The 12,138-nt window shown below is 43.0% G+C and overlaps 1 protein-coding gene across 1 annotated transcript in view; it reads left to right on the forward strand.

Annotated features, from left to right (window-relative positions):
- Nucleotides 1-306: 306 nt before the first annotated feature.
- Nucleotides 307-12,138, forward strand: part of MDFIC (MyoD family inhibitor domain containing) — a 96,678-nt gene continuing 84,846 nt past the window's right edge. The window contains exons 1-2 of the mRNA XM_066362528.1: nt 307-570; nt 835-963. Coding sequence (XP_066218625.1) covers nt 894-963 — 70 coding nt within the window. The 5' untranslated portion in view covers nt 307-570; nt 835-893. The remainder of the gene's footprint in view (nt 571-834; nt 964-12,138) is intronic.

Here is a 12,138-nt window from a genome sequence, read left to right on the forward strand (position 1 = left end):
GCATTCCCAGAACTTCATTTATTCTGGCGCTGGGCGACAGGGGATAGGATGACTGTGGGTGTGGGTGTGGTGGGGGGGGGGGGAGGAGGGTTAGGCACGACCCCAGGGGAGCCAGGGACCAGCCAGTTTACTCTTTTTGCCAGCCTGGGGAGGAAACCCTCTGCCCCGTGGCTTTGGCCTTCAGACCCGGACAGAGTGGGGCGCGAGGGAGCGCGCAGCCCTTCAGGTCGGGGTGCGGGCCCCGAATCCCAGGCCTTCCATCCGGATATGATGAAAAGAGCGACAGAAGAGGCAGTGTTTCGGGAGCGCAGGAGTGGTGTTAGGGTAGAAGCAGAGGGAGAAGCCCCCTGGGAGGAGACCTGGCCCGCCTGGACTGGCTGGGAGAGGGCGGGGCGCCGGGAGCAGAGGAGCGGCCGACGCGCAAGCCAGCGGGAGGCGGGGAGGGCGCGCGGCCGCCTCCGCCGTCGGGCCGCCGCGAGATGCCACCTATGCCGGGGCCTCGCTAACTTTTCCGGGCGGAAGAGGAGGAGAAAGGGGCTCTGAGCGAGCTGGGGGTGTGGGGATGCCGAGGTAGGTGGTGGTCTCCCGGGCCGGGCCGGGCCGGGGGCTTGAGCTCCTTCCCCGGAGCTTCCTCGCTAGCTGTCCCCTCTGCCCCGCGGTGGACCCCGCCCCGGACTTCCCGGGACGCGCCGCTGCCAGCGCGCCGGGCGAACTGTTCTCCTCCCCGGCTTCAAATCAGAACTTCCCCGGGGTGGGGTCAGGGGAGGGCAGCGGAGGCGGGGGGCTGTCCCGCAGGGTGGCGTGCTGTCCTCTGAAAAGCCCTCTCTCCCTCAGAAGCTGCCAGGGTCCCGCGCCCAGCACCTAGCAGTCCTTCAGCGGCGGTGGAGCGGCCCATGTCGGGCGCGGGCGGAGCCCTGCCCTTGGGGCCCCATCGCGGGCCGGACGCGGGCGCCCCGGCCCCGGGTGAGTGCGCGCTCGCAAGGGGCGAGCTTCTTGGTCTTTGGTGCATGTTAAACTTGTTCACCAATTGTCTTTTGATTGGTGTGGGTGTGGGTGTGGGTGTGTGCGCGCGCGTGTGGCGAGGACATAGACTGGAGTCATAAGTTGTGAACTTTTTGCAGTGTTACTCAAAGCAAGTTCTCCGGGATTCCTGCCCCAGATCAACAACCGGATAGGAGGGCGGATCGCTACTCCTTCCACTTCCCTTCCTTTGACTGTGGGCAACGTGTGCGACAGTGTGACAGGGCTGCTGCTTTCTGAGGCATGTGCATGGAGGGGCCCCGCGTGGGTGGGGTCTGGAGCCGTGTTCCCGATTGTCTTCAGCTCTGTCCCATCAAGCCCAGGCCTGCTCTGTGCGCAGAACAAGCGTGTTTTCCCCATCTTTCCGCTTCCCATGGGCTGCCCTGCGACTCGGTTCATGATCCAGTTTCTGACCAATTGCTTTGGAATGGCTCATGGGTACGATTTCAATAACCGTTTTGTTTTGAAATAAATAGTCCTTTAAAGACACACTTTCCAGGAATGAATTAACTCCCTTGTGTTCTTCCAAAGTGTAAACACATGCAGACTATAAGAGAAAATACTCTTGTTTCCGACAGACTTCCAGAACAAACTTAGAAACAAGTCAGATTGTCTTCTCTTGAAGATAACAGGTTTTCATTTATGATCAAGAAACAGCAAGGGCCTTCCTTTTCGGATGTATTTTCCTCGTGAGATAGTTCTAATTTAGTGTTCTGATACTGATAGGAACTCAGAAATATCCCAGAGCTCAAAAACCTATTCTATCTCTTGATTTTAAGCATATCTCATAGCTCCCCCCTAGCTCCAGTTAACAGTAATGTAGTGGGGTCTATGGCGCTTTTTTAAAAGGCAGGAAAAAATGGAAAAGAAGTGAATGTTGAACCCGCAATAGGTAAAGCAGAAAACATCCATGGTCAAATCAAAATGTTCTGATATTCAGGGCTGTTAAATTTAATTAAGTTTATCATTGTTTTTGGCTTGTAAACAGTGAGTCATTTTTTTTCTAAACAGAGAAAATCGGAGAACCAGAATGGTAAACATGTTTTTCCAGCAGCCCCTGTTCTGCACATTGCGTTGCCAATACAATCATTTTCCTGTCCTTAGGCATGTCCCCTGTAGTCATGAACTCATTGATGGGCTTTTTATGTTCACATTTCATCTGTTAATCACTGTTGTTAAACAATGCTTGTGTCAAAAATCGACATCAAACACACTAGAAAAAAGATTGATTTAGGGATAGTTGATGTCTGCCATGTCCAACTTTAATAGGACGCATTTTTAAAATCACCTAAAGGACTTTGCAGTCCTACTTATTGTACCTGTGCAGACCCAGTGCTGGGAGGCGTCACATGATCCGACTCTGAAAAGTGGATGTCTAGAATGGTCTGAAGGAGAATGTTGGCTTCATACGACACACGCAGTATCAGTGTGGAGACTCTTGGTTTAGATTTTACCTGAAAACTGGCTTACCCTCAGCAACGAAGTTACATAATTGCTTTTTAAATCAGTTTAACTTTGACTCACATCATCCTTTAAATAGATATCAATTTAATTGTAAATGGAATGTAAAGTTGAATTTTTTTTTTTTTTTTTTTAAATTTTTTTTTTTTTTTAATTTTTTTTTTTTTTTTTATTCATTTTAGAGAGGAGAGGGAGAGAGAGAGAGAGGAGAGACAGAGAGAGAGAAAGGGGGGAGGAGCTGGAAGCATCAACTCCCATATGTGCCTTGACCAGGCAAGCCCAGGGTTTCGAACCGGCAACCTCAGTATTTCCAGGTCGACGCTTTATCCACTGCGCCACCACAGGTCAGGCTGAATTTTTTTTTTAAGAGAAAATCACCAGCATCTTGTTAAAATACTGTGTCTCCAACTGGCAGATTTCATAAGGCGAATTCCAAGAAAAAATTTATTGGAGCAAGTGGGGAGGGAAGAAGCTTTAGATTTAGGCTTTCCTGGTTAGGTTGGTTTTATTGGTAAACACATTTGATGATGGAGGTTTGCCACCAGGCCTCTATTCTATGCCCTTTCTTGAATTCTTACCTTCTCTTTCTGTGTCTGTGGATTCTTTATCATCTTTTCAAAAGGATAGCTTAATAATTCTCTGGTAAGATGTGCCTGCTTAGTTAATTGATATTAACTTAAATTTTTGTATATTAACATCAGTGAGGAAAACAAAATATTTTATGAAACAAAAGATTTTTTGCAAATAAAATATGTATGAATACATTATATTATATATTATAACTTATACGTATGAGCGCTCTATACTGCCAGCCAAAGACATAGAACGCTAAAGCTGAAGGTAATTTTAGGGGGTCTCTAGTCAGCACTCCCCAGCAAGTCTAAAATTCCTTTCTGCATTCTTTTAGGGGGTTAGTTGGAAAACTCCAGTGCAGTGCATTCTACAGCATTCAGGATTGTGAAGGTTTTCCTTATTGCGAGCACAGCTCTGTCTCTTTAAAATGTCTATCCTTTTGCTGTGATTCTGCAAGCAAAATTGTTGCTTTGAAAATATTAAACATCTTTTCTATGGATTTTTAAAATTGTTACAGAGCAAGGACAAAAACTTTTATGCTCCAATGTGTAAGAGGACCCAGAATGGCTGTCAGAGGACGAAGCAGTGAGGGTTGGGGTCACTGGTGAGCTCATGGGCCAGGAGGAGAGAACTTCTCAGCTCCAGGTCCTGGTTGTCATTTGGGTTAATAGTTTCCAATACTTCATGAGATACTGGAAGTATGGATTTTTATGTATCATCTCTCCCTTTTTAAGAGTTGGCAACTAATTAAATACAATTATTGTCTAAGCCAAGTTAAACAGCCACACCTGCAGGCTAGATATGGCCTCCATGCAGCTGATTTGTGATTTCTGTTACAGCAATTGTAAAGTAAAGGTGCAGTTTAAAACTCTCTGTTTGTGACTAAGTTCCGAAGGATCGATTTGATTTTTGGGCTTATTGCAAAGTACACGTGTAAGTACCTCGGCAGGTAAAGGATAGTTTGGGCCAAATTTATTTTTAAGAGAAAAATGGATCTTGTAAATATGGTTCATCTAATTGTCCTTTGTTTTTTCTTTTTGGATTAAGCATTTTAAAATTCATTGTGTTATCAACACTGAAAATATAAGTGTTTGCTTTTTTTTTTGTGCCATTGTTACTAGAGTCCACAGAGTTGAAAGTGCCTTTGGATTAAGTGCTTCACTTATAAATTTGCAACATGTAACTAGAAGGATCTTTAGAATTAATTTAGTTTGGCTGGGTCACTTTTTGGAAAGGATGTCAAGAGAGGTTAAATAAAGGACTTGTCCAAGGTCTCATACACAGTAGGAATCAGGGCAGAAGCACAAATTGTTAAGTATACTGTATGTCATTGTGATAAATGTGCTTGAAGCGGAGAATCAATACAACTTTTTCCTACAGATGGATGAGTTGAAGATAATGGGGTTTGGGTTCTGTGAATCACTTGAGCCTGTTCCCATCCCTGCATACCCCACCCCCACCTCATTGCATTCATCAAGACTTAGACTGTTGGACTATGAGTGCTGGAATGTATTTTAATGTGATAATGTGTGATTTAATGCACTCTTCTCTCCTGGGAGAGTCCTCTGAGATTATTAGGCGGACTTTGCATAGCAGGATGCAAAATGCCAGTGAAGTTAATTAAAAATAATTTAAAATAGAAGCTAGGGAGAAAATCTTCAAGTTGAAATTACATGAGAAGAGCTTTGACTTAGAAGCTTAGCCGAGTTGTCAGGAATTTATAGTGGCTAAGCACGTTTCCTTTATGGGAAGCCTGTTTATTTCACTTTATGCAATGTATGTTTATAATATCCATATTCTTCTACTTTTATCATCTTATCTTATCCTTTTGATTAAGGGTGGTGTAATGCTGGTTGTCGAGGCCAGGCAGGTTCACACTGGATTTGGGCAGACGGTAGAGGAACTGTGGAGCCAGAAAGTATGGGCCATTCCTATTTATTAGTCTTGCATTGGTGGGCGAGCAAACAGGAAAACAGTCCGTCACAGTGAAGGGCAAGTGATCTTCGCCAAGAGAAAGTACCTGTAGCCTTATGTAGGTGTTGGGCAAATAAGTTTGTAAACTGTGATTCTTTTGCTCTCTTTGTTAAAAAGGGTGCTGCCCAGGTGAAATGGCTAATTACCTTCCTGCTTGGAAGGGGCTTTGTTATGCTAATGTGTGCTGGAGGAGGGGTTTTCATGGCAAAAAGGAGACTGGAGGGGAAGGAGGCCATGCTGTTGAAGAGAAAGCAGCCAAGAAGGCAGGGTGCTGAAGGAGAAGCCAGTGTGCAGAGTTTGTGCAGAGAGGAGACGGGGAACTAGAGGTGACTGAGCTAGTGGGGTCCTTTGATTCTAGGAAAAACCGGAAAAGATTCTCCTGGTTGTGAAACTGGAGAATATGTGAGTGGGTTGTGATTTCCTGTGTGTTTGTGTTTACTCGCCAGCTGGTTGCAAGGCAAGAATAAAGGTATGGCCCACCAGTTTTCAGCTCTGCTGTTTCTCTGCCATCTGTCTGAATCTAATGTGAACCTGCACATGCCAGGCGGCTGTGACGGCTGTGGCTACTGGCCATGTAGTAGGTTACATACACATAGCTCTGCCACGTGCTCATGCGCTAATCATGCAAAGTGCAAGCAAGCAAGCCTAACACAGCTCTTTTCCCAACAGGTGGTGTTTCTCAAAGTGTATCATATATATACATATACATATGTATATATATATATATTTTTTAATTTTTTTTATTTCTCTGGAGTGAGAAGCAGGAAGGCAGAGAGACAGACTCCTGCATGTGCCCGACTGGGATCCACTGGCATGCCCACCAGGGGGCGATGCTCTGACCATCCAGGACATTGCTCCGTTGCAACTGGAGCCATTCTAGCACCTGAGGCGGAGGCCATGGAGCTGTCCTCAGCTCCCAGGCCAACTTTGCTCCAGTGGAGTCTTGACTGCAGGAGAGAAAGAGAGAGATAGAGAGAAAGGAGGGGGGAAAGGTGGAGAAGCAGATGGGTGCTTCTCCTGTGTGCCCTGGCCGGGAATCGAACCTGGGACTTCCACATGCTGGGTGACGCCCTACCGCTAAGCTAGCCAGCCACGGCCTAAAAGTGTATCATATTTGGACAGCCTTTATCTCTGGTCTCAATTGGGGAAGAATGTGCCCTCTGTGATTTTCAACCTTTGTTTCTCACTCACTCATAAACCAATTACTAAAGAAAAGGGGCCCTGACCTCTTCTTCTTTAGTAACTAATTTATTTGTGCCATTAGATGAAAATGGTTGTATTTAGTCAGGGGCACTGACCTTAGTAATTAGTGTGTGTTTGTGCCATGAAAAAAAAAAAAGGTTGAAAATCACTGCGTAGACAATTGGCAAAGTCTGGAGACATGTTTTGTTGTCACAACAAGGAGTGGGCTGGGTGCTCCCTACATCTAGTGGATAGAAGACAGGGACGATGCTAAACCTCTTACAGTACACAGGACAAGATAACCCCTCAGAGAATGATCTGGCCCAGAGTGGCAGTAGTGTTACAGTACTATCCTCATCTCTAAAGGCCATGGGCATTGCTGTCTCAAAATCCCTGGGGTGAGAAGCAAGAATCTGCCTTTTTCAACATGCATGTGCTCTCTATCTCTAGTTAATAATCATTGCTTTATTGTTTTATCAGGTTTTACCCATCTTGATAGATTTTAAAAAGTCTATTTTAGTAGAAAAATTTCAAAAAGCTTTTCTTTTTTATTTTTCTTGTGAGAGAGAAAGAGAGAGACAGTCAGGGATAGGAAGGGAGAGAGATGAGAAACATCAACTCATAGTTACATCACTTTAGTTCATTGATTGCTTTCTCATATATGTCCTGATGGGGGTGTAAGCGGGACTCCAGCTGAGCCAGTGACCCTTTGCTCAAGTCAGTGACTTGAAACCTTGGGTTTTAAGTCAGTGATCTTTGGGATCAAGCCACTGATCATGGGATCATGTTGATGACCCCTTGCTTAAGCTGGTAACCCTGTATCCAAGCTGGTGAGCTTGTATTCAAGCCAGCTACATCGATGTCCCATGTTGATGCTCTATCCACTGTGCCACCACCAGTGAGGCTCAAAAAGCTTTTAAAAAGCCCCATTTCAAAGTTGCAAACTTTGCATTCTTTGTCAGCATTTTCTAACATTTTCATTATGTATTCCAGTTAAAAAGGTCTGAGCGTTCATCCTCAGAAATTATATGAATGGAACACAAATGTATTTCGAACATTAGAAAAAAATACATAAATAAAATTTAAAAGGATGAGGTAAAAAGAAATAAAATAGATTTAATACTTTCTTCTACCACCTCAGTAGATATTCTTGACCTGCCTGCCACCCTATACCTCTTTGGTGATCCCAGCTTTGTGGGATAATAAGGAAAGAAGCCCTTAATCTGCATATGGGTTGTGGCAATTTGTGAGGTGGATTTTTGTAAACTGGATTATCCTTTCTAATAGAAACAGTGATAAATTATATTTAGTTCCATAGTAAACCTCAAAAAAGTGTTGGAATTAAATTTTATTACGTTTCACATGTTTACGAGGATAAAACATAGAAAAGATTTTAACAGCCAAATAGCTAACAACAAAATTAAGTTGAATAGAAACTGTTTTGAAACATTTGAATATAAGAGTTTGAGCAAAGACAGGCTTAGTTAGAAAACTAAAGAAACTTGTCTAGATTTGGAAGAAGATTTAGGGACATTTTCAAGCACCTTAAAACTTATACTCCTGATTTCTTCCTAAGTCTAAAGGAAGTAGTGTTTATTTTGTAAGTTTAGTTATAGAAGTGCAAGGCTTATCAGCTAGGCATATTTCATTTTCCTTTTGCTAAGAAAAAGAATCACGTGAATAAGAAGAGGATGTAGCTGGGAAAAAACTAAGAGGAGAAGGTGGGAGGAAGGAAGGAAGTGATTAGAGAAGACATTCACAAATTTAAGAAAGTGTTTTTAAAGGTTGAATTGTTTGAGATGAGAACCATGAAAAAAAGTTCAAGGGGCTACATGCTATGAGCTGAGCTGGTGGCTGGCATGTTAAGAACTTAGATGATGGGGTACAATCTGGATTTAGGTAGGTGGTACTGCTAACTCTTAAACAGATCCTGATACGTGTTTGTGGAATAACTGCTGTGGAAAAGGGGAACTTAAATGCTGTCCAGAACAAGTGTGAGTCAGGCGATGAAAAGACACAGTTTTGGGGTCAGGGTGGAGGTTGGGAATAGGAAAAGCATTTCTATGTGTTTCTGTATTTCAGGGCATATGTATAGAGGTTTAATTTTAGTATTGATTTTCATCTCTAGCGTGTCCTTTTTGTTTCTCTTTACATTGTTTATTTCTACCCTACTGAGCTCGTCTATAAATGTTTTATATATGTGTGTATACACACATACACAGAGTGAGCGAAAGAGGGAGAAGGGAGAGAGAGAGAATGAACCAACCCTGATATATGATAAGTACCAAGAGAAACAGATTGATGAATGAAACCTGGGGATCAGGGGCCTGCAGGATGATGGGAGAAACACACATGCCTATAATCAGTGGTGGGATTCAGCCGGTTCTTATAGGTTCGGCAGAACCCATACCTATTTTTTTTGTTGAGTTCTGCACACTGGTTAAATAGCACTTGTAATCAGGGTTCTTTCTACGGTGTGCACCTGGGCAGCTGCTCAATGTGGAAATCACAAATTTACATTCCTTACTCTTTTTAACATTCATCGGTGCAACAGCGTATCTATCCTAAGGGCCCCGTAGTCATGGTCATTCCGTCCATAGGTGAAAAAATTGCAAGTGAGGATGCCAGTTAAGAAGCAGTATGGAAATATCTTAACAGTTTTAGGATTTTGTCAGGTATTCTTTAATATTTTTCATTAGTATTTTAAGACTTTTCCTTATAACATAATCTAGTTTTGTGTACATTTTTTTATCGTTCTTATTTAAGTATTAAATGCATAAAATAGTAAACCTCCATTCATTATATTGTATTTTATACTTAAAATGGTCATTAGGGCAGAGAACTGGTTGTTAAGTTATTTGAATCCCATCACTGCCTGTAATATAAAGTGGACTGATGGGACAGTGGGATGGCAGGACATGGGAGGGAGAAAGCATCTCTAGCTGGAGCATCTGGGAAGAACTCAAGTAAATGTTTGATATGAGTTTGGCCAAGAAGCGTACTCATAGCATTCAGCTCTGTGGATATGCGTAATCAAAAGCAAGGGTTGGAGGGATTATTAGAGAAGGCTGAACTTCACTAAGGTGCTGTACAGGCTGTATGAAGGAGCAGAGAATGAGGTCAGGCTGTCGAGACAGGCTGAAGTCCTTTGGAGGATGGCCCCGATTCTCATGCTGAGCAGTTTGCATATTCATTTCGTAGGCAATGACATACCCTTAAAAGTTCTTGAGAAGGGAAATGACAAGGCCAAATTGGTGCTTTTAGAAAAATCAATCTGGTGGCAGTTCAAAGGCTGATTTTGGAAGTTTGGGCGAGAGTGGATGGAGTGATTTTTCAGGAAGATATTACAACAGCCTGACCGAAGATTAGTGGATCCAGGCTCGCACCATTGGGAGTAGGGTTGAGAAGCTGATTTAAGAACAATATCAAAAGTGGGATAAAGCCCTACCTTGCCGAGAGAGCCCCTTTGGGCCTTCATTTTTACTTATCTAACTTTGAATTTACTAAAGCCAGTCACAGTATCCAAATTTTCTTGACTTGTATTGATATGATTAGGCAAAGTATTTAATATGGGAGATGGTGAAAAGGTAGAAATTTAAGGTAATCTATACATAGGTTTGCCTTTCAGCCAGAGTGGTGGGTATATAGGAAGAAGTTTTGAATATTCTTTTGATCATGTTGGTTCCACGGAACTTCCCCTAGCCGTGGTGGCAGCAGGCCACTGAAAAAGGGAATTTGTCATTAGGAGAGGGGTGGGGGCCAGGATCAAGATGGAAAGTTTGTCACTAGGAAGCTGATGGATTGGCACGAGAATGAGAGAGAGGACTGAGGACAGATTTGGGGAGTGACAATACTTTAGGGAGGAGAAGGGAAAGAATACAGAGAAAGAGTCTATTAGGACTGTTCACAGAAGTGTGAGATAGATGTTCAGTGGTCCTGGGAGCAGGGGTGTAAGAGAGAAACAAGGTGTGCAGGCGGCTCTTTTCGAATGCGTGGGTTTTGATCATGCTCACCACACGTTAATGGAAAGAAACCAGCGGCAGAGCGGGTTGAGGTGAAAGCGCCTGGGGTGGAGTGATGCTGTGGTCAGCGTTTTCAACTGAAGGGGCAGAATTCTGGGAAGGAATAAGTTGAAGAGTCCAGTCTTAGGAAAGTTGGGAATGTTTGTTCCCCGTTGAGATGCGGATGGGACAAAAGTATGAGTCATAACCTAGAGAAAATGTGATGTGAAAAAAGAATATTGAGGAGGACCTAGATTTTCTCGGCAAAGTAGATGGTGATATTTGCTGAAAGCAAGGGGGTTAGGGTGAGTCAAGAAATTTGAGATCTGTGGAAAAGATTTGGAAGCATGAAGAATTTAGGAGGGAGTCAATCTGGCGTAAACAGAAGGGATGCTCAGTAATACTGAGGGCTTAGCTAAGAATGGGTGGCATGAATTTTTAGTGGAAACAGTCAGTACAGTTGATTGTCTTTCTGTAGGAAGCATGCAGAAGTTTAGGAATAGAGGAAGACAGAGTGGACTTTTGAAATCAGTCCGGAGTTGGAGGTTGGGAGGGTGGAAGCAGTGGAAGGAAAAGGGGGCAGGATCGAGCGTGTGTTCGTACTGACTGGACTGTGTTTCAGGCTGTTTGGGGGGCCAGAGACTCCAGAGGTGCAGCAGGTTAAGGTTTCTGGCCCGCCAGAACCATGCCTGTTGGCCTTGTCTGGTTAGTTCACATTCCAGGATTTAATATATGTAATCGAGTGACCTTTCCAGGGGCTGCTGTGGAATTTCTGGGTGTGTAGGGCCTTTCCTGTTGCTTTCAACTTTTATTTCCTGCATTTTGTTGATGTGATTTCATGGAAAGGTCTAATAACAGCGTACAGTTATCTTACTTGCATTGTATTTTTATAATAATAAAAGATAATGGGGAAAATATGGAAATATAAATTGACACAATCTCAAGTTACGCCATTTGCAAATGGAAAATTAGTAGAACAACAAACAAAGGAGAGACACCAACCAAGTGGTTTTTCTGAGTTAACTGTAATTTTACTATGTAAAAAGCAGGAAGTGTGGCTTTTCTGTCTGTATTTTCAAAAACCTTTATTCAGTTTGTATCAGGGGAGCACTGATTGAGCACAGATTAGATTCTAGATGTGTGTGTGAGCGGTTGAACTGGGGTGACTTGTTCAGTCAGGATTAAAGATGCTGCAGCCCCTCCTGGATCGGGATCAGTTGACGCTTATGTTCCAGTGTTTTGGATGCTTCTTTCTTTCTCTTTCTCTCTCTTTGTTCCTTCTCTTGCCCCTTTTGCCATTAACACTTTATTGAAGTTATTTAAACGTTTCTTATCTTTTTTTTGTTTCACATTAGCATACGTATGCTCAAGGAGGTAAGCTTTTAACCTTAAGTTCTGAAATTGAGTTACATTTTCTAGACTCCAGTTGGGATTGCTTAGGGTTCACAAAGTAGGAACTGAGAAGATTTATTTAACATTAATTTTGTTTGTGGTTTCTACTTGCAACACTTCTGTTTTCAGATTCACACCCACATGATCTGAAGTGAGATGATTCACATACATGTGCTTTTTGTGCCTGATACTTCAGTAGTTTCGGGAATAAAGGCTGAAATAACGTTTCATGCTGATACATATAATTTATTATCAACACATTTATTTTAAGGGGAAACCCTGTGAACAAAATATTTTTGTGTGCCTACAATGTGCAAAGCCTTGTGAAGATTAAAAATCTTTAATGCCCAGTTTTGCCCAGAAGGACCTTATAAACGAGGTGAGAGAAAGGATGGGATATAAATATATGCCAAGTTAAACTGTGATCCCTTTTCTAAGTATTGTTTAGGATTACCATGAGAGCCACATGACAGCTTCATCTGTGGCTAGTTGCCAGCTGACTGGTACAAAATGCAGCATAAACTTATGAGATTGA

Source organism: Saccopteryx leptura, chromosome 2, assembly GCF_036850995.1.
Source record: "Saccopteryx leptura isolate mSacLep1 chromosome 2, mSacLep1_pri_phased_curated, whole genome shotgun sequence".
In the NCBI taxonomy this organism is placed as follows: Eukaryota; Metazoa; Chordata; class Mammalia; order Chiroptera; family Emballonuridae; genus Saccopteryx; species Saccopteryx leptura.